The sequence below is a fragment of the Myotis yumanensis genome, unplaced genomic scaffold, assembly GCF_028538775.1.
Source record: "Myotis yumanensis isolate MYYU_CA2020_CCGP unplaced genomic scaffold, mMyoYum1.0.hap1 SCAF_3, whole genome shotgun sequence".
Lineage (NCBI taxonomy): Eukaryota > Metazoa > Chordata > Mammalia > Chiroptera > Vespertilionidae > Myotis > Myotis yumanensis.
In genome coordinates, this window is record NW_027223754.1 from 86764660 (window position 1) to 86785762 (window position 21103).

General features: G+C 36.5%; 1 protein-coding gene across 5 annotated transcripts in view; it reads left to right on the forward strand.

Annotated features, from left to right (window-relative positions):
- Window positions 1-21103, forward strand: part of RB1 (RB transcriptional corepressor 1) — a 203191-nt gene that overhangs the window by 163176 nt on the left and 18912 nt on the right. For all 5 annotated transcript variants that reach the window (XM_070409052.1, XM_070409054.1, XM_070409049.1 and 2 more), the window contains 3 exons: window positions 12437-12555; window positions 17296-17441; window positions 18916-19061. In XM_070409052.1, coding sequence (XP_070265153.1) covers window positions 12437-12555; window positions 17296-17441; window positions 18916-19061 — 411 coding nt within the window. The remainder of the gene's footprint in view (window positions 1-12436; window positions 12556-17295; window positions 17442-18915; window positions 19062-21103) is intronic.

Genomic DNA, 21103 nt, shown 5'->3' on the forward strand with positions numbered 1-21103 from the left:
CTATTTTTAAATTACGACTTTCACTAAAGAATAAATTTAAAAATGTTTGTTTTGTGCAGTATTAATCTTGTGCACACATTAAATTGTATCTTTTCAAACGAATTTTATTTCATTCCCCCACTCCTCCCCTGTCCCTCTTAATATGACATTAACTATATTTTGGAATATGATTCAAATTTGTCTTCATGTAAAAGCTCCTATGAGTGGTTTCTCTATATATTTATATTTAAAGTCTATTCAATTTTTAAAGCCCAAAGAAATTGGAAGAAGAAAATATGTGTGATGGGGATAGTTGAGTGTGGATGTTATTTTCTCAAGACTGAAGATATCACAACTACTGGACATACACGTTTTCCTTGTTTTAAATTACCATTTTTCAGAAAAGGCTAGATACAGTTCTGTTTACTGTTGTTATTTTCTAGTTTGGTTCCATTTGGACTGAAACTCTTCCTTTTGATATGAATTAAGTAAATTTAGGGAATTTAAGAGCAATTTATTTTCCTTTATAAACTACTTAGCTAATTTAAAAATGTGTGAAAAAAATTAAAAATAATATGTTGCAGTAATATATTTTATGCTGATTTTGCACCTTTTTAATTTGAGCTACATTTTCATGCTCAGCAACTTTTGTTGTTTGTTGATAAATCCCTCTTGAATTGTAATCTATTTTTATTGTTTTGAGTGAAAAATTTATAATCAAGTGAAAAAACATGAATATTACTTATAATCAATAAACTTAAAACTTTAAATGACTGAATATCTTTGTATGGCATTGGTATAGAAGAAGTAGTATATGTGTGCTCATATAGAAGCAGGAAACTGAATAAACAGTAATGAAAAAAGGAGTAGGTATTTAATAAGCTTGTATTCTCAAAAGAAAATCTTTTACAGTTTTTTTAGTAACCTACTTTCAAATCGATAATCTATTTTTTAGTCATTAAATATTAAATATTAGCAGTTATATACCCTGACCTTGTTTACTTCCACTTTCATTTTGAATATGGCATTTTCTCAAAGAATTAAAATTCTACATTAGACTATTCTTCCACATATTAATATTGTTATTCAACTGCTTATTTACTTAAATGTTCATTTGCAGTATTGTGTGTGTGTGTGTGTGTTATTGGTGCTTAAAAATGGGTAGATTACTATTTGTTAAATTAAGCTTTTTGTTATTACAAGCTAACTCTTACATGATGCTTGAACCTTAGTAGATACTCATGTGTTTGTAATAAATGAATCATATCAATAAGTCGGAATTTTGTTATAAATTGTCTCTACTGAGGAAGAGCAGTAGTAGAAGGGCTGTTTGTTTCAACAGGGAAGATTATTGAATGCTGTTTTTGTTTTTTGTTTTTGTTTTTTCAGATATTTAATTAAGGGACCAAAGTGAAATTAGATACCTTGAAAAAATTTTAGGTTAAGATTTGAAAACTATAGAGTAGCTACTTACAAACAGAGTTAAATAAATCCAGGGAATTGAATATATTAATAGGTGGTGTTTTTGTATTTGATAGACTCAGACCAAACTGTTAATTTAATGTGAGATTAGTATATTTTTGAAGTTAAGTCTGAATCAATTTGTTTCTTGTATAGAATTTTTAGGGGGTATGATAACATACAGCTGATTTGAAATTTAGTGAATCTCATTATATAACTCATTACTTTCCAAATTTTAATTATATCAAGAAACCAGATAAATAACCAGCTAGCCTATAAAGTAGATGTTTTTATTAATCACTACAGTAATGGTATAAATCATTTAGTTGTAAACTAATTTTTATCAACTTGAGAAACAGTAGTATCCTGTTAATTAACCGTTAGAAGTTTAAGGATTTGGGTAACTTCTGATTTCTTGACTAAATTTCTGCTATAACTGTGGCTTTGAAGAGACAAGAAATCTGATTTTGTTTATACCTGATTCAAAATAAGCTCATAATAATGTTTGTTGAATTAATAAATAAATGTTTATTGAATACCCACTATAGATAAATAAATGTATAAACTGGGATCCTCAGCCATTTTTATTTTCTTTAATATTTTATACTGGTTATTTATAGTCTTGATAGTATATGAGTTTTATTATAACCCCTCTTTTTTGGGACTAATACTGTTCACTCATCTGTAAGGTTATTATAATGCCTTATCTCCTTACTTTTAATCCAACCCATTTCCAGTTTCCTCCTGCCAGTCTGTCACAGATCAACTCATGAATGAATCCACTAATTATTTATTTATTTATACTCTTCTTGCTTTCAAAAAGAATTTAAAGCAGATTATAATTTTAAAACTGTAAAAACTGATGGAACTAATAACATTTAAGATTTTAGAATTTTAGTGTATGTAAATAATACCTACATTTTAAAAATTTTAAAAGAAAGTCATTGTAGAACAGTTAAAAATTTAAATGAGAATTTTGGGAAAAACTATTCTTAAACATTAGTCATATTCACTATTCTAAAATTATTTATTTTGAACACAATAAATGTTTCCAAAAAGCAAAAAAAAAAAAAAAAATTAAACACACATTCATAACACATTAGTAAAAGAATAAAAGCCAACAAGGATGGGAAGGGCAATGTGTAAAATGATGTTGTAAAAATCTAGGCTGCATTTGACACAAAACAGAAAAGGAAAACATAATAAATTATGTAGTTTTAATTCATTGAAATAAAACATTCCAGAGTATCAAGGGAAAAACTTGTTTTCCTTTAATTCAGAAATATATTGTGACTCTTTACACATGAACTATTCAATGACCACTGTTGATTGTTTTCTACTAGCAGAACACATGCTATTTTTTATTGACCCTCAATTCAAGAAAAGCAGTCAATGTCAAAGTGTGGTTCTGGGAAAACATACTTATTGGTAGATTAGCATGGTCTAACTATATGTGGCAATTTGGTTTAATGCCAGGCCAAGTTTGATAGTCTAGTGCAGTGGTCGGCAAACTCATTAGTAAACAGAGCCAAATATCAACAGTACAACCACTAACCACTGCACAGTGAGACTGCTGACTGACTGGCTCACTCAACTCCTGCATGAATCGTGCGCGCCTGACGGACCAACACCCCCCACTTCTAACACCACTTCTTCAAAGCGGACTCGCCCAGGCCGAAAACCGACTTCTACGCATAGGCCACGAAGTTTCAATTGCACTGTACATGCACGCCCGCATGTGGTATTTTGTGGAAGAGCCACACTCAAGGGGCCAAAGAGCCACATGTGGCTCGAGAGCCACGGTTTGCCAACCACTGGTCTAGTGTAAAGACTCTCCACCTGAAAACCTTGAAATGTCTGAAACCCCTGTATACATTCCTCCAAGGTTTGGGTCCATGGCTTTGATGAGATTGTCAAATAAGTCATGACTAAAAATAGTTAAGAAACCACAGTTCTAAAGAAATGGATTAGAAAATCCTGTAGACTATTTCTCTGAAATATCTGGAAATCTCTGAAATATTTTGAAAGTTTCTCTATGGGTAGAAGAAATCTAGACTATAGTTGCTAGTGCAGATTCTTTGTTAATGAAGTAAGTAAGATAATTACATACATAATAAAATGTAAATCTATATTTTTTATTTAAACAGGGAAGTGTGAAAGTGTTGTGAAAAGAACACAGGCAGAAAATTAGAGACACTTAATATACAATGACTTGCACCTTTGGCTGTAAAATGAGGGAGCTGGACTGCTCAAAGGTCCCTTCCTGCTTCTGTATCTGATTCTGATTCTTTGAATACTCTGAATGCTGAAGCTGCCAGTTTTTTTGTTTGTTTTTTCACTCTTAGGGGTCACAAATCAAGGGGTCACCTTTCATTTTTTTGTATTTTAAGATACATATTTAATTTTGAAACCAGGTTTTGCAAGAAACATTCTTTGCTTAACCCAAGAGTTTCAAAATATAGGAAGGAATTTGTTCATATTTTGTTATACTGTGAAGAGTAAACATTTTAAAAAGTGTTTATATTTCTATAGCATTCTTTTTAAAAAATATATATTTCTATTGATTTCAGAGAGGGAGAGGGAGATAGGAAACATCAGTGATGAAAGAGAGACATTGACTGGCTGCTTCCTTCATGACCCCTACTGGGGATTGAGCCTGCCACCAGGGCATGTGCCCTTGACCAGAATCGAAGAGGAATTGATCAAAACTTTCAAGTAGTCTTTGATTAAAAATTTTTATGGCTATAATTGGGGTTGTACCTAAAATAACATTTAGGTACAACCCCAATTATGTGAGATAATGTGAAAAAAATTGGATGATAGAGTATATGAAACTTAAGCTGAGTAAATTTGTTCAAATCCAAATGAAAGTGTGGAAAAGTAAGATTTTAAAATGCACCAAAAATTTTCAAAGCTCTATTTATTTTGAATGCAGCAAATGTTTGCCATGATGAGATGTGGCTCTTCAAGATTATTTTCCATCTCCAATTTATGCTAATGAAGAAAAGCCAAAGTTTTTTCATTTTGGAATCTTCTGAAGCCTGTTATGATAAATTTTCTGTTTAATTTTAGAATTGAACAGAACTTTTGCAGTTTGAGAAATGAACATTTGTAATTTATGTTGACATAATATATTTATTTTCTATAAAAAGATCTTTTGGTCAAAAAGAAAATTTATTCTAGAATCATTACTGCAAACAACCCTTTTTGTCACTCTTTACCCAAGTTCAAAGGATTGATTGAACTGGTTTGTAGGGTTTCTAACAAAGTAAAAGTGGATGGGATTGATGGTTGAAGTAGATTCAAGCCAAGAGGATAGTGGAAATTAAAAAGATCATGAATTTTGTTATGTATAAGACTTAAAACTTGAGAAAATATGTTTTTCACTGCCAATACTTAAATTGTCTCTTCCTTTTTTTCTTCCTATCTCTGCCTGTTCCCCCTACCTTTATATTTGCCTCTTGAAATTCTATCACATTTTTCTATGGAAACTTCTCAATCTCATCAATTTCTTTTTAGTACTTCCTCAGTATGTACTTAGTTTGTATTCCTTTTAAGACATATTCATGCAGCTCAATTATGATTTAAAAACAAAAAATAAATGCAACACAAAGTGTTAACAATAGATGTTTGTGCAGAATAGCGATAAGCATGAACCAAGTCAGTTAAAGGGCCTCCAGGACTACATCAAAAGAAAAAGCTGCACAGCAAAAGAAACCATCAACAAAATGAAAAGGTGGCCCACTGTATGGGAGAACATATTTGGCAATAATATATCTGATAAGGGGTTAATATCCAAAATATATAAGGAATTCATACAACTTAACAAAAGGAAGACAATCCAATTAAAAAATGGACAAAGGAGCTAAATAGATACTTCTCGAAACTGCACATACAGATGGCCAAGAGACATATGAAAACATCCCCAAAGTCACTGATCATCAGAGAGCTGCAAATTAAAATGACAATGAAGTATCACCTCACACCTGTCAGAATGGCTACCATCAACAAATCAACAAAAGGCAAGTGCAGGATGTGGAGAAAAGGGAACCCTAACACACTGCTGGTGAGAATGCAGACTCCTGCAGCCATTACGGAAAACAATATGGAGTTTCCACAAAAAAATTAAATATAGAGCTGCCATTTGACCCAGTGATCCCACTTCTAGGAATATATCCTACGAAACCCAAAACACTAATCAGAAAGAATGTATGCACCCCTATTCATAGCAGCAGAATTTACATTCGCTAAGACCTGGAAACAGCCCAAGTGCATTTCAGTAGATGAGTGAATAAAAAACGCTGTGGTACAGCCTGGTCGGCATGACTCAGTAGTTGCACAGCAACTTATAAACCAGGTCATGATTCAATTCCAGGTTGTGGTACATACCCGGGTTGTGTTTATTTTCTGTTTAGTTTCCTTTGCCCTACAAGATGTATCTGTAAATATATTGCTGTGAGAGATGTCTGAGATTTTGCTGCCTATGGTTTCTTTTAGGATTTTTATGTTTTCATGACTTATATTTAAGTCTTTTATCCATTTTGAGTTTATTCTTGTATGGTGTAAGTTGGTGGTCTACTTTCTTTTTTTTGGTTATGTATCTGTCCAATTTTCCCAACACCATTTATTTAAGAGACTGTCTTGAATCCATTGTACGTTCTTGCCTCCTTTATCAATTATTAATTGAGCATAATGGGTTGATTTCTGGGGTTTCTGTTCTGTTGCATTGATCTATTAGCTGTTCTTGTGCCAGTACCAGGCTGTTTTGATTATGGTGGCTTTGTAGTATAATTGTGTATCTTGTATTTTGATTCCTCTAACTTTGTTCTCCTTTCTTAAGATTGCTGTAGCTATTCAGGGTCTTTTTTGGTTCCATACAAATTTTTGGAGTATCTGTTTGAGATCTAATTTTATTTATTTGGGTCCTCTCTGTTTCTTGATGAGTCTGGCTAATGGTTTATCAATCTTGTTTATCTCTTCAAAGAATTGATCTTTTCTATTGTTGTTGTTGTTTTTTGCTCTATGTCATTTATTTGTGCTCTAATCTTTTATTATTTCATTCCTTCTACTTACTCTGGGATTTTTTTCTTGTTCTCTTTCTAATTCTTTAGGTTTTAGGGTTAGTTTATTACTAATTTTTCTTGTTTTTTTGAGGTAGGCCTGTAGGGCTATGAACCTCTCTCTTAGGACTGCTTTTGCTGTGTCCCAGAGATTTTGGGTTGTTGTATGTTCATTTTCACTTGTTTCCAGGAACATTTTTATTTGTTTGTTAATCTCATTAGTAACACATTCGTTGTTTAATACCATACTACTTAGCCTCCATGTGTTTAAATGTTTTTGAGTGTTTTTACTATAGTTTATTTCTAATTTCATTCCACTGTGATCTGAGAAGATGCTTGATATGATTTCAGTCTTCTTGAACTTATAGAGACTTGTTCTGTGTCCTAACATGTGGTCTGTCTTTGAGAATAACCCATGTGCACTTTAAAAGAATGTATATTCTGCACTTTGGGGGTGAAATGTTCTATAAATGTCAAAGCCATCTGATCCAGTGTATCATTTAGAGCAGGAGTGGGCAAACTTTTTGACTCGAGGGCCACAATGGGTTCTTAAACTGGACCGGAGGGCCGGAACAAAGCATGGATGGAGTGTTTGTGTGAACTAATATAAATTCAAAGTAAACATCATTACATAAAAGGGTACGGTCTTTTTTTTTTTTTTAGTTTTATTCATTTCAAACGGGCCGGATACGGCCCGTGGGCCATAGTTTGCCCACGGCTGATTTAGAGTCACTGTTTCCTTGTTAATTTTTTGTCTGGAAGATCTATCCAGTGAAGTCAGTGGGGTGTTAAAGTTCCCTACTATGACTGTATTACTATCAATCTCTCCCTTAACATTCTCCAGAAGTTTTTTTTATAAACTTAGGTGCTCCTATATTGGGTGCATATATGTTTACCAGGGTTATATCCTCTTGTTGGATCTTTCCCTTTAGTATTATGTACTAACCTTTGTTGTCTCTTGTGATGGCCTTCATTTTGAAGTTTATTTTGTTAGATATGAGTATTGCTACCCCAGGTTTTTTTGTTATTGTTTTTTCATTTCCATTTTCATGGAAAATTTTTTCCATCCCTTCACTCTTATCCTGTGTAATTTTTTTGTTCTGAGGTGATTGTCTTATAGATAGCATATAGTTGGGTTGTATAGTTATATCCATTCAGCTACCCTATGTCTTTTGAGTGGAACATTACACCCATTTACATTTAATGTTATTAGTGATAGGTACTTATTTATTGCCATTTTAATTCCATATGCCTACGTTTCTCTCTCTATTTCTTTTTCTCATTACAGCAGTCCCTTTAGCATTTCTTGCAATGCTGGCATGGTGGTGATAAACTTCTTTAGCCTTTATTTATCTGAGAAGCTCTTTATTTCACCATATATTTTGAATGATAGCCTTGCTGGATATGGTAATCTTGGTTTCAGATTACCTTGAGTACCTCATGCTATTGATCACAGTTTATTGTCTTTGTGATGTATTTTTTAATTGGAATTGTCAGTATTTTGTTGAAGATTTTTGCATCTATGTTCATCAGGGATATTTGCCTATAATTTTCCTTTCTTTCTTTCTTTCTTTTTATTTTTTATTTTGTAACCTCTTTATCTGATTTTGGAATTAGGATAATGCTGGCCTTGTATAATGAATTTGGAAGCCTTCCTTTCTCTTCAGTATTTTAGAAGGAAAGTTGTTAATTCTTGCATGTTTAATAAAGTTCACCTGTGAAGCTCTCTTGTCCAGAACTTTTAATTGTTTGGAAATTTTTGATTATTGTTTTGATTTTATTAGTAGTTATCAGTTGGTTCAGACTTTGTTTCTTATTTACTCAGTTATGGAAGATTGTATGTTTTAAGGAACTTATCCATTTCTTCTCTGTTGTCTAGTTTGTTGACATAGAATTGTTCATTTGGTCAAAGTCTCTCCCACTTTTGTAATGGTTCTCTGCAAGCTCACGTCTCCGATGATTAAGATATGACTCTTGCTTAAAGTTTTTCAAATGTTCATTCCATTGATAACTGCTATCTCCATAATACGTACTCTGATGATAATGGATAATCTTATGTATTTCTGTGGTGTCAGTTGTCACTTTTATTTCTGATTTTATTTATTTGGGTCTTTTTTTTTCTTGATGAGCTGTTTAAAGGTTTATCCATTTTATTTACTATCTTTTCAAAGAATCAGCCCTTGGTTACATTGATCTTTTGTATTTTTTTTTGTACTCTATTTTATCTATTTCCACTGTGATCTTTAGTTTTTCCTTCTACTAACTTAGGGCTTACTTTGTTTTTTGTTTTTTTTTTAAATTTTAGTTCTTTTCGTTGTAATGTTAGATTGTTTATTTGAGATTATTCTTGTTTCTTGCGACAAACCTGTATTGCTATGAATTTTCCTTTTAGAACTGCTTTGGCTGTGTCTCATAGATTTGGGGACTTTTTGGGACTGTTGTGTGTGGGGTTTTGTGTGTGTGTGTGTGGGTGTGTGTGTGTTTTATTTGTCTCACAATATCTTTTAATTTCTTTCCTTATCTCATTTTTAAAATTTTTTTTTATTTTATTGATTTTTTTACAGAGAGGAAGGGAGAGGGATGGAGAGTTAGAAACATTGATGAGAGAGAAACATCGATCAACTGCCTCCTGCATACCCCCTACTGGGGATGTGCCTGCAACCAAGGTATATGCTCTTGACCGGAATCGAACCTGGGACCCTTCAGTCCGCAAGGCCGACGCTCTATCCACTGAGCCAAACTGGTTAGGGCCCTTATCTCATTTTTAATCCATTTATTGTTTAGTGGCATTTTATTTAGCTTCTATGTGTTTGTATGTTTTTCATTTTTTTCCCTTTGTAATCGATATCTAGTTTTATATCATTGTGATTGGAGAAGATGCTTGATATGATTTCTTAGTTATTGAGGCTTATTTTGTGTTCTAACATTTGGTCTATCCTGGAAAATGTTCCATGTGTGCTTGAAAAGAGTGTATATTCTGCTTATTTGGGGTATAATTCTCTAAAAGTAACAATTAAATCTTTTTGGTCTAATGTGTCATTTAAGGCCATTTGTTTCCTTGTTGGTTTTTCATCTGTATGATCTATCCAATGATGTTAATGTTTGTTAAAGTCTGCTATAATTACTGTTAATCTCTCCCTTTATGTCCATCAATATTTCCTTTCTGTATTTAGGTGCTTCTAAATTGTATGCATAAATGCTTATAAGGTTGTATCTTCTTGTAGGATTGATACCTTTATCATAATGAAATATTCTTATTGTCTCTTATTATAGCCTTTATTTAAAGTCTATTTTGGCTGATATAAGTTTTACTATTCCAGTTTTGTTGTTGTCATTCGTATGAAATATCTTTTTCCATCTCTTTACTTTCGTTCTGTGTGCCTTTCAATCTGATGTGGGTCTCTTGTAGACAGCATATGTTTGGGTCTTTTTTTTTCTTATCTGCTCAGCCACCCTGTCTTTTGATTGGAGCATTTAATCCACTTATATTTAAAATAAGTATTGATAGGTATGTAGTTATTGCCATTTTGTTATTCTATATTTTTTTAATCTTTTTTTAAAGGAAGTTTTCTTTAACATTTTTTATAATACTGTTTTGTTGGTGAGGAACTCTTTTAGCTTATTCTTGTCTGGGAGCATCTTTATTGGTCTTGTTTATACATTTATTTATTGTTTAAAATGATACTAGGAGAACCATACATTTAGAATATCATGTGAAGAACTAAGCAGCTCAAAAATTTTCTCCACCTCTGATGTGCTGGAGATCAAACAGGACATCCTGCTCTTCATTCCAGCTCTTTCTAATACTAGGTGTACCGGTTAATAATGGTGGATTTTGTAATCAAAGAAAACACAATAATTTCAAGAGAAACAGCAAAAGTGCTTTATTCAAAGTAATGTCTATCACGAGCTACACATTTCCCTCATCTTTTAGATAATTTGTAGATACTGTCCCAATAGAACTTTTCTTGTTTTGAGGCAAACCATTCAGAGACCCAATTGTCCACTTCTTCGTATGTTTTGAAGTGCTGCTCAGAAAGTTTGTGTGCCATCGATCAGAACAAGTGGTAATCTGAAGGAGCAAGGTCTGGTGAATACAATGGGTGGGTTAATACTTCCCAGGCAAGATCTTTTAACGTGTCTTTAACTGGTTATGAAGTGTGTAATGTGCGTCGTCATGAAGCAAAATCACTTTGCTGTGTCTTCTGGCACATTCTGGTCATTTCATGATCAAAGGGTGGTTCAAATTATTTGTTGTCAGTAGTGCTCAGTATTAACGGTTTCACCTGGTTTTAGAAGGTCATAATACACCACACCTTCCTGATCCCACCAAACGCAGAGCATTGTCTTCTTTCCCAAGCGACTTGGCCTTGCAGTCGATGTTGATGGTTGACCTGGATCAGCCCATGATTTTGTGCATTTGGGATTCTCAGAATAAACCCACTTTTCATTGCCAGTCACAATTTGATGCAAAACAGACTTTCTTTCGTGCCATTGAAGCAACATTTTACTGATGACGTTCTGGTTTTCCATTGGTCTTTTGTTCAGTTGACGTGGCACCCATTTTCCTTCCTTTAAAGTCTTTCCCATTGCTTGTAAATGATCAGAAATTGTTTGCTGAGCAACTTTTAATCTTTCTGCAAGTTGTTTTTGAGTTTGATATCCATCTTCAAACAATAATGCTTGTAATTGTTGGTCTTCAAACTATTTTGGTTGACCTGGATGTTCTTTGTCCCGCCTCTCCCCGTAGGGGTCTGGGACTTCAGAATCCCGCCCCAAACAAGCTCAGTGGATTCAAGAGTTTGTAACCCCTTTCAATTGAAAAAAACCACGCATCTAGTTGCAGCCCGCCTGGCGCGCGACTCCGTACCTCTGCTTTTGGCACCTCTGCATATCCTACTCAGTCTCAATGCTCTTCTTTCTTTCCTTCCAGTTGTAGAACTTCCACTGGGCCAGCTTTCCTATGGTTCTGAATGATAGCTGTTTTGTCTTATAGTTGGTATTTTCAATGTTGTTGTGGGAGGCAGCACGCACAGGTCTGTACCTTACGCCGCCATCTTGGTTCTCCTTGATGCTATTCTTGGTAGTCAATGTGTTATTGATAAACTCTCCGAAACCAGAATTTTAAATTACTGATTCAATTATTTAATAGTTTATAGGATTATTGAGGTTATATTATTTCTTTTTTTATTGAGTTTTGCTAATTTATCTTTTGTGAAATTTTCCACTTGATGTAAGTTTTCTAATATATTGACATAAAATTATTCATAACGATTCCCTGTTATCTTTCTAATCTTTTTGATGAAAGTCCCACTTTTTGTTGTTAATACTCTTTATCTGTCTCTTTTTCTTAGTCAGTTTTACAGCTAGTTTATTTCATTTTATTATTTCAAAGAACCGATTATTAGGTATGTTGATCAAACTGTATTTTATTTTTTTCTTCAGTTTCATTAAATTCTTCTCATATCTTTATTTCCTTCCTTTTACTTTCTAAGGGTTTTTTCTTTTTTTTCTAACTTAAAATTTTTTTATTAATATGAACATTTAAAGATATACATTTTCCTAGTCCTTTTTTTGTGTGTGTATATAGTACTGAAATTGGCACTTGGTATTCTCAAAGTGGAAAACAAGTTCTCACTCGTGGCTCAGTGGTTGAGCATCAACCTGTGCACCAGGAAGTCAGTTTGATTCCCAATCAGGGCACATGCCCAGGTTGCTGGCTCAATCCCCATCCAATCAATGATTCTCTCTCATCATTGATGTTTCTATCTCTCTCCCTCTTTCTTCCTCTCTGAAATCGATAAAAATATTTTTTTAAAAAAGATCTCATTCTGACTTCTAAATTAGTGCTCACCATGTCAAAAATATTATTTTGATATGTAAATGGGAAAATCATACTTACCAGTGTTGTTTTAATATCATCTTGTTTCATATAGGATTCACCTTTATTTGATCTTATTAAACAAGCAAAGGACCGAGAAGGACCAGGTGACCACCTTGAATCTGCTTGTACTCTCAACCTTCCTCTCCAGAATAATCACACTGCAGCAGATATGTAAGTAGAATATATGTTGTGCTATCTATTCGACCTACAAATGGATTTGAGCATAGTATAATGTGAGATACTATATAGTAAAGCTGTAGGGAATAGAATTTTGAATAAGACATTGTTGCTTTCAAGAAGAAGGAATATAGAATGCATGACTCGAATAAAGGTCATATAATTAAAGTGTTACAAAATGCAACTGAAATCACTCGGGTTTGGTGTAATGAGGACAGTTTTCATAGCAGAGATACCAATTTAATAGGCCTTAGAGATGGAATAGGATTTCAACATGTAAACTGGAGAGGATGGAGGAGACAGAAAAGTGTTCTAAGAGTCAGAAATGGTATGAATTCCAAAGCTTAATAGCCAGGAAAGCAGGAAACATTTTATAGGGAGTTTAGATCAGTGCATTTGGAGTGAAGCATGGGATAGGCACAGGGACTAGTGTGGTGTATGAGATTAAAACAGTTGATTAGTGTATGATAATGATGGAAGAAGAAAGCAATAGCTAACATTTACTGAGGGTTCACTATGTGCTGAACAGTTACCTAAGTACTTCAGATTCTTTCTTTTTTCCCATTTAATCTTCCTAACAGCCCTGTAAGGTAGCAGATACTGCTATCAGCCTCAGTTACCTATAAAATAGGAATTAGAGCAATAAGGTAACTTGCCAAAAGTCCACAGAAATCAAGCCCAAGCAATCTGACTCCAAAGCCCATGTTCTTAAACATTCTAGATCAGGGGTGGGCAAACTTTTTGACTCGAGGGCCACAATGGGTTCTTAAACTGGACCGGAGGGCCGGAACAAAAGCATGGATGGAATGTTTGTGTGAACTAATATAAATTCAAAGTAAACATCATTACATAAAAGGGTACGGTCTTTTTTTTTTTTTTTAGTTTTATTCATTTCAAACGGGCCAGATCCGGCCCGCGGGCCGTAGTTTGCCCACAGCTGTTCTAGGTGCACTGCTTTTCATAGAAATGTACCTAATGTTATGTTTCTGTTGAGTTCTGTGTAGGCATTGATATTACAGTGTTCCCCAATTAGCACAGGCACTGTTTTCCAGAGATGTCGTTTCCCTGCTAGCTTGTATTTCTAGCATACGGAGCCTCGCCTACACATATAAATTTGTTTGCTAGGTAATATATTAATATAAGTAAGTCAAGCCTTATCTTTTTCTTTCATATAACAAAGCAGTTGTCAATAATTGTTCTAGGCAGTAGGAATACAGAGGTGAATAAGGTAGACTAGGTCCTTCCCCTCATAGAGTTTACATTCTGGAGGAAGGAAATAGACAGTGAACATGTCAACTAATACATGGGATGATTTTAGAGTACAGTAAGTTCTGTAATGAAAATAATAAGAGAATGGTGAAAGAAAAAAAAAATGAGAGAGGGATAGAATGTTTAGGGAAGCTTTCTCTGATGAAGTTTGACCTGAGACTCAAGGACAAGTGGATGCTGGCCAGGCAAAAATCTGCATGGTATGCATTCCAGATAGAGCAGACAGCAAGTGCAGTGGCCCTAGAGCAGATCAAACTTAGCTGGTCTGAGGAACAGAAAGAAATTTCAGTGTGGCTGGAGTAAAGTGAGCAAGAGGAGACTAGTACAAGACAAGGTTGTGCTAAACTGGGGCTATGTTCCCATAAGAAGGAGTTTGGATTTTGAAGGGCAATGGGAAAGCATTAAAGTTTTAAGCAGGGTTATAGCTTGCTATACTTTTTTTTTCACAGGGCCACTTTCTGGCTGCTGTTTAAAGTACTGGTAGGGTTACAGGAGGGGAAGAAACGGGGCAAGGAAGAAAGTAGAAAGACCAGTTTGGAGATCATTTCAATAGTCCAAGTGAGAGATATAGGTGACATGGTCTAAGGTATGTCAATCAGTAGAGAGAAAGAAATGGAAAGATCTTGGATGTATTTTAGAGGAAGATTTAATAGGACTTGGTGTTTCATTGGTTTTAAAGAACTAAGAAAATAGATAAATTAGAAATAACTCCTAGTTTCTGACTTAAGAAACTGGATGTAATGCAGAGCCATTTACTGAGATGGGAGAAACAGGGGGAAGAAATCAAGAACTCCACTTTGAGATTTAAGTAGTGAAGTCCAGTACATAATTGAATATTTGCACCTAGAACTCAAAGGAGACTAAATTCTAGCCAAGTTCAGTCATTCTACAATATTTGAAAAACTAGAGGCCCTGTGCACGAATTGGTGCACATGTGAGGTTCCTCAGCCTGGCCGGTGATCGGGGCAATCGGGCCAGCTGGGGGGAGGGGCCACGGGAGGTTAGCTGGCTGGAGGGAGGGACTGCAGGAGGTTGGCCGGCCATAAGAGGTTGGCTGTGGAAGCGCACTGACCTCCAGGGGCAGCTCCTGCATTGAGTGTCTGCCCCCTGGTGGTCAGTGCACATCATAGCGACCGGTTATTCAGTCGCTTAGGCTTTTATATATATACCAGTGGCCCGATACACGAAATTCATGGAAGGGGGGATGGGGGTGTCCCTCAGCCCAGCCTGCACCCTCTCCAATCTGGGACCCCTTGGGGGATGTCTGACTGCTGGTTTAGGCCCAATCTCTGTGGGCCTGCTGGCCTGCTCGCCCCCAACTGCACCCCATGCTGCCTTCTCGCCCCCAACTGCCCTCCCTTGCTGGCCTGATCACCCCCAACTGGCCCCCCCTGCTGGCTTGCTTGCCCCCAACTTCCCGCCCCCCCTTGCCAGCCTGATTGCCCCCAACTGCCTTCCCCAGCCAGCCTCATGGCCGCCAACTGCCCTCCCCAGCCGGCCTCATGGCCCCCAACTGCCCTCCCTGCCCAGTCTCCTGGAAGGGCTCCTGGTCTAATTAGCATATTACCCTTTTATTAGTATAGACTAGAGGCCCAGTGCACAAATTCATGCATGGATGGGGTCCCTTGGGGTGGCTGTGGGGATCAGGCCAAAACCCACAGTCCAATGCCACCTGCAGCTCCTACCTGTCGCTCCCGCTCATCCCGGCCCCACTGCGCCTGCAGCAGGCTCATGCCCAATCAGTCTCGATCAGAGAGGCTCACGCCGCCACAGTGATGGTCGCCAGCCATGAGCCCTGCATCTGACACCCTCCTGAGAGGAGTGGCCTGCAAGATCAGGCCAAAACTGGCTCGCCAACATCCCCCAAGGGGTCCTGGATTGTGGAGAGTGCAGGCCAGGCCGAGGGACCCCACCAGTGCACAATCGGGGCCGGGGAGGGACGTGGCAGGTTGGCCAGCCGGGGAGTGACCGCATTAGGGCTCCAGTGCGTGTCCAGCCCATCTTGCTCAGTCCCTATTGGCTGGACCCCAGCAGCAAGCTAACCTACCGGTCAGAGCATCTGCTCCCTGGTGGTCAGTGCACATCGTAGCAACCGGTTGACTGTCTGCTTCTTGGTGGTCAGTGCACATCAAAGTGAGCAGTTGAGCAGCCTTAGCATGTAATTAGCATATTATGCTTTGATTGGTTGAACGGCTGACTGGATGACCAGACACAGCATATTAGGCTATTATATAGGATAGTGAATTGAAGGGAATCCAACATTGATAATAGACTAAATCTGGTACTTATGAAATCATTATGATGGTGATTCCCTTTTCCTAGTGTATTAGTTAGTATATTGCATGCAGTAGAAACATCCATGATAAAGTATAAATCCTACTTCCTGCTCAGAATTATTTCTTAGCTACTAATGAAAAATTAGAAAGTAGACTTGGATTATCCTGTAAAATAAAGGGCAACACATCCGTAGAATGTCAGAAATTGAGATTTGCCCTAGCCAGTTTTGCTTAGTAGATAGAGCATCGGCCTTTGGACCAAAGGGTCCTGGGTTTGATTTTGGTCAAGGGCACATACCTTGGTTGCAGGCTCCTCCCCAGCCAGGGCCCTGGTTGGGGCTCGTGCAGGAGGCAACCAGTTGATGTGTTTCTCTCACATCACTGTTTCTGTCTTTTCCTCCCTTTTCCACTCTCTCTAAAAATCAGTGGAAAAATATCCTCACGTGAGGATTAACAAAAACATAAAAAGAAAGAAATTGAGATTTATGTCTGACATACAGGATGGGGGAAATTAGGTTTATAGTGGTGAGTACATGAAACACAAGTTTATTATTGTATTATTATTTATTTATTATTGTTTTATTTTCCATGCAAACAACTGTAAGCTTACTCTTGCTCCATCCTGTATTTAGTATACAGGTGTAAATCTGCCTTGATAATTTTATCTAAAGTATTAATTCATAGAAATCTGTATTAAATAATTTAGATGGGTGTATGTATGTGTACAGATATGAACCACAGTTATTAATGAGACATTTTTTAAGAGGAAAGAAAAATGACAATATTATTTTAGTATAATAACTTGTTATTTTAAGCTGGAGTCATTTTATGATCTCAATCTCACTATAATTATTAAAATTGAACATATACACTATGTAGTTTTTTTCAACATGGCAGTAATTACCTGGAAAAGCCATTTATTAAAGAGTTAGAAATGATAATGACAAACTTAATTTGCCTATTAAGCTATATTTTTCATTTTATATTTAAATAGTCTGTTCAAGGAATAACAGAACAACAGAATAAATATACAAGGTGTGTTTGAATTCATGTGTACAACTGTGTGTGTATGTGTGTGTGTGAAAGAGAGAGAGAGAGGGAGGGAAGGAGGGAGGGAGGGAGAGGGTTGAGGGAGAGAGAGAGGTTTTTAGCAAACATATATGAAGACTTTTCCTTTGAATATATCTAGGTATCTTTCTCCTGTAAGATCCCCAAAGAAAAAAGGGTCAACTACACGTGTAAATTCTACTGCAAATGCAGAGGCACAAGCAACCTCAGCCTTCCAGACTCAGAAGCCATTGAAATCTACCTCCCTCTCACTCTTTTACAAAAAAGGTTAGTAGATGATTACTTTCAAGAGCATGGACTCTGAAACCAGCCTGAGTAGGTTCAAATCATGGTTATTCTGCTTACTAGGTGTGACCTTGGGCACACTTAATATCTCTATGCCTCAGTTTCCTCATCTGTAACATACAAATGATAAGCTACCTTATAATTATAATAATTTACCTTATAGATTTTTTGAGAGAATTAAATGAATTAATACATAAAATGCTTGCAGCGGTGCCTAGCACATAGTAAGCACTCAGAAAAATGTTATTGTTGCTGCTGTTGTTATGATTTCAAATTTATGTCTGGATATACTTGCTCCTGATATTGCTTTTGCTGTTCAGGTGTGTATGTTCAGGTGTTCAGATGTATATGAGAGTACACAATGTGCTGTGCCCTAGTACAGGCACATTTCCTAATAACAAGCTTGAATAGCACTCTGATCATGTGTGTATGCTAGTACAAGGAGGTTGGTTTGTATGTCTGTGCATGTGTTTATACACACAAGTGTACACACCCTTGAGGCTCTTTAAAGGAAAGTGAAAGGCCAGATTTCTCTGTGTTAAATATTTTTTTCTGATTTATTAAAGTCAGAAATATTGTAAGACAGCCCTCACAAAAGCAGTGGTTCCAAAGTGTAGTCCCCAACCAGCAGAGTCCAACTTACCTAGAAAGTTGTAGAAATTAAAATAAACTACTTAATCAGAAACTCTAGGATGAAGCAAAAAAAAACACAAAACATCTTGTTTTAACAAGCACTCTTGGCAAGTCTGATGTACACTAAAGTTTGAGAACCACTGGGATAAATTGTTAACTAAAATATTCTGATTACCTTATGCAAGTCTTTTAATGGTATATTTAAAACCAAGGGTATTCATATTTAAAGTAGATGGAGGAAAATTCAATTTTGTGGATTTCTTTTCTCCAACCCTGTATTCCAGTAGTATTTTTAATACAGTAATCTCTAAATAAAGTTTATATCACAGTCATGTTACCACTTAGTGGTACAAGTCTACCATTTTTTCAACAGAGTATGCTCCATTGGCATTTTATAGATAAATACACTTTGTATTTGTGTTTAGGGTTGGAAAATTTAAAACACTGAAAATTCCATTTTTAAAAACAATATTCCCTTTTGAATACCAATAGAATTTTTAACATCTCTGCTGAGTAGTTACCAACAGAACTGAAACAGACCCAATGTGGCTTGTCTAATTTCATATCTTATGATCTTCTTTCTTTTACCTTCCACTCTGTCTCAATTTTATGCTGTAATAACCAATTCAGCAAGTATTATTTTACCTAGCACTATGCTAAGACTAGGAATCATTTATTCATAAGGGAAAGAGTGGTAGAAGTGTAGATATTATTAAAATTCCATTTAACAGCATATGGCTGTAGCCATTTAATGTTTTTTAAAAAATCCACTGATAATTCAAGATGAACACTAAACATAACTAATTCCTCTTGTCTCTTCAAGTGTACCGACTAGCATATCTTCGCCTAAACACTCTGTGTGCACGTCTTCTGTCTGACCACCCAGAACTAGAACACATCATCTGGACCCTTTTCCAGCACACACTACAAAATGAGTATGAACTCATGAGAGACAGGCATTTGGATCAGGTAAGAAAAGAATGCACTTCACCTTCCCTTCTCCTACCTATTTGTTAACTATGTACTGATTTCTTAAGATCAAATTCAAATAGCTAGATCAGTTTAGTAGACTTAATATATATTTACTTGTTGGCTACCTTTTACATTTTTCCTGTAATTCTTACAAATTAGAGCTTGAGAGTATTTCAGTAACTCTGCTTGCTTAATGACATGAAAGATCTTATATGTAAAAGTCACTGAAGAAACTGTTTATCATAGGTTTTTCTGTGTTGTGATAAGCTAGAGTTCATTTTATTGTAGAATAAAGCAGGAGACTTAAGAACCAATTGATCTAAAACAGTACCTATTGAATGAATGAATGAATGAACTAACAAACAACTGGGTTAATTAATTTACAGAGAACAATCTCATATTTCCCTTTTTCTTTTCTGTAAACAGGATAATAATATTTTGGGGTAACAGTTTTATTGAGATTAAGTCATATACCATACAAATTACCCATCTATACTAATAAAAGAGAAAGATGCAAATTGACCATCCCTCTGCAATGCCCACCAGCCACGCCCACCAGCCAATCAGGCATGAGTATGCAAATTAACCTGCCAAAGATAGTGGGTTAATTTGCAATGCAGGTTCAAGAGCCCTGGGAGGTAACGGCAGCCATGGGCTCCCGGGACCATCACCAGCCCCAGAAGGCGAAGCCGGCCATGCCTAGCCACACCCACAGTCTCCCGAGACCTTTGCCGGCGGGGAGCAGAGGGGGAGAGCGGGCAGAGAGTGGGAGGTATGGAAGACTTGGCAGAGCAGGAGGCTGCTGGACATAGAGCAGAGCAAGAGAGAGGGCGGCTTGGAGGGCGTGGCTCCCTCTGTCACCCCAGCTTCCTCATCACAACTGTGGAAACTGATGGCAGGGAGGAGGAAGTCCCACCCCCACAGAATCAGCCGTTGGTCAGACAGCTCTCAGCGGCCTGACAGCCAGGATTCTCATTCACCTGCATCTCAGACCGTGACAGCAGGGAGGTGGAACTATGTCTAAAGAACAACTGTTGATAGAATGTAGCTCTGCAGCCAAAAGATTCCATCGTTATCGACAGAAAATGTCTGAAGAGCAACGTGGGACTGATTTGAAAGAAGGTGGCGCCTGTGACAGAATGTATCTGAAGACCAGCTATTGGAAAAATGTTACTCTGATGCCGAAAAACACTGGCATCATCGACAGAAAATGTCTAAAAACCAATGTGCCTTTGAAGTAGAAAGAAGGTGGTGGCAACAACAGAATATGTCTAGAGAACAGTCATCAACAAGTACTACAAATTCTGGTAGGAACTGCCTTCTCAGCGAAAATGGAGTACATGAGGATGCAATTCTTGAACATAGTTGTGGTGGAATGTCTGTTCGATGTGAATTTTGCCTATGACTAAATTTCAAGGATGAAAAACCATCCGATGGGAAATTTACTCGATGTTGTAGCAAAGGCAAAGTCTGTCCAAATGGTACACATTTTTTTATATTACCCAGCATATTTAAAAAGATTAATGACAAACGAAGATTCTGACAGTAAAAATTTCATGGAAAATATTCGTTCCATAAATAGTTCTTTTGCTTTTGCTTCCATGGGTGCAAATATTGCATCGCCATCAGGATATGGGCCATACTGTTTTAGAATACACAGACAAGCTTATCACCATACTGGAACTTTGCATCCTTCGGATGGTGTTTCTTGGAAGTTTGCTCAACTCTGTATTTTGGATACAGCCAAAGCTACAAGTAAAAGATTAGCAATGCCAGAAAACCAGGGCTGCTCAGAAAGACTCGTGATCAACATCAACAACCTCATGCATGAAATAAATGAATTAATAAAATCGTACAAGATGCTACATGAGGTAGAAAAGGAAGCCCAATCTGAAGCAGCAGCAAAAGGTATTGCTCCCACAGAAGTAACAATGGCAATTAAATACGATCGTAACAGTGACCCAGGAAGATATAATTCTCCCCGTGTAACCGAGGTTGCTGTCATATTCAGAAACGAAGATGGAGAACCTCCTTTTGAA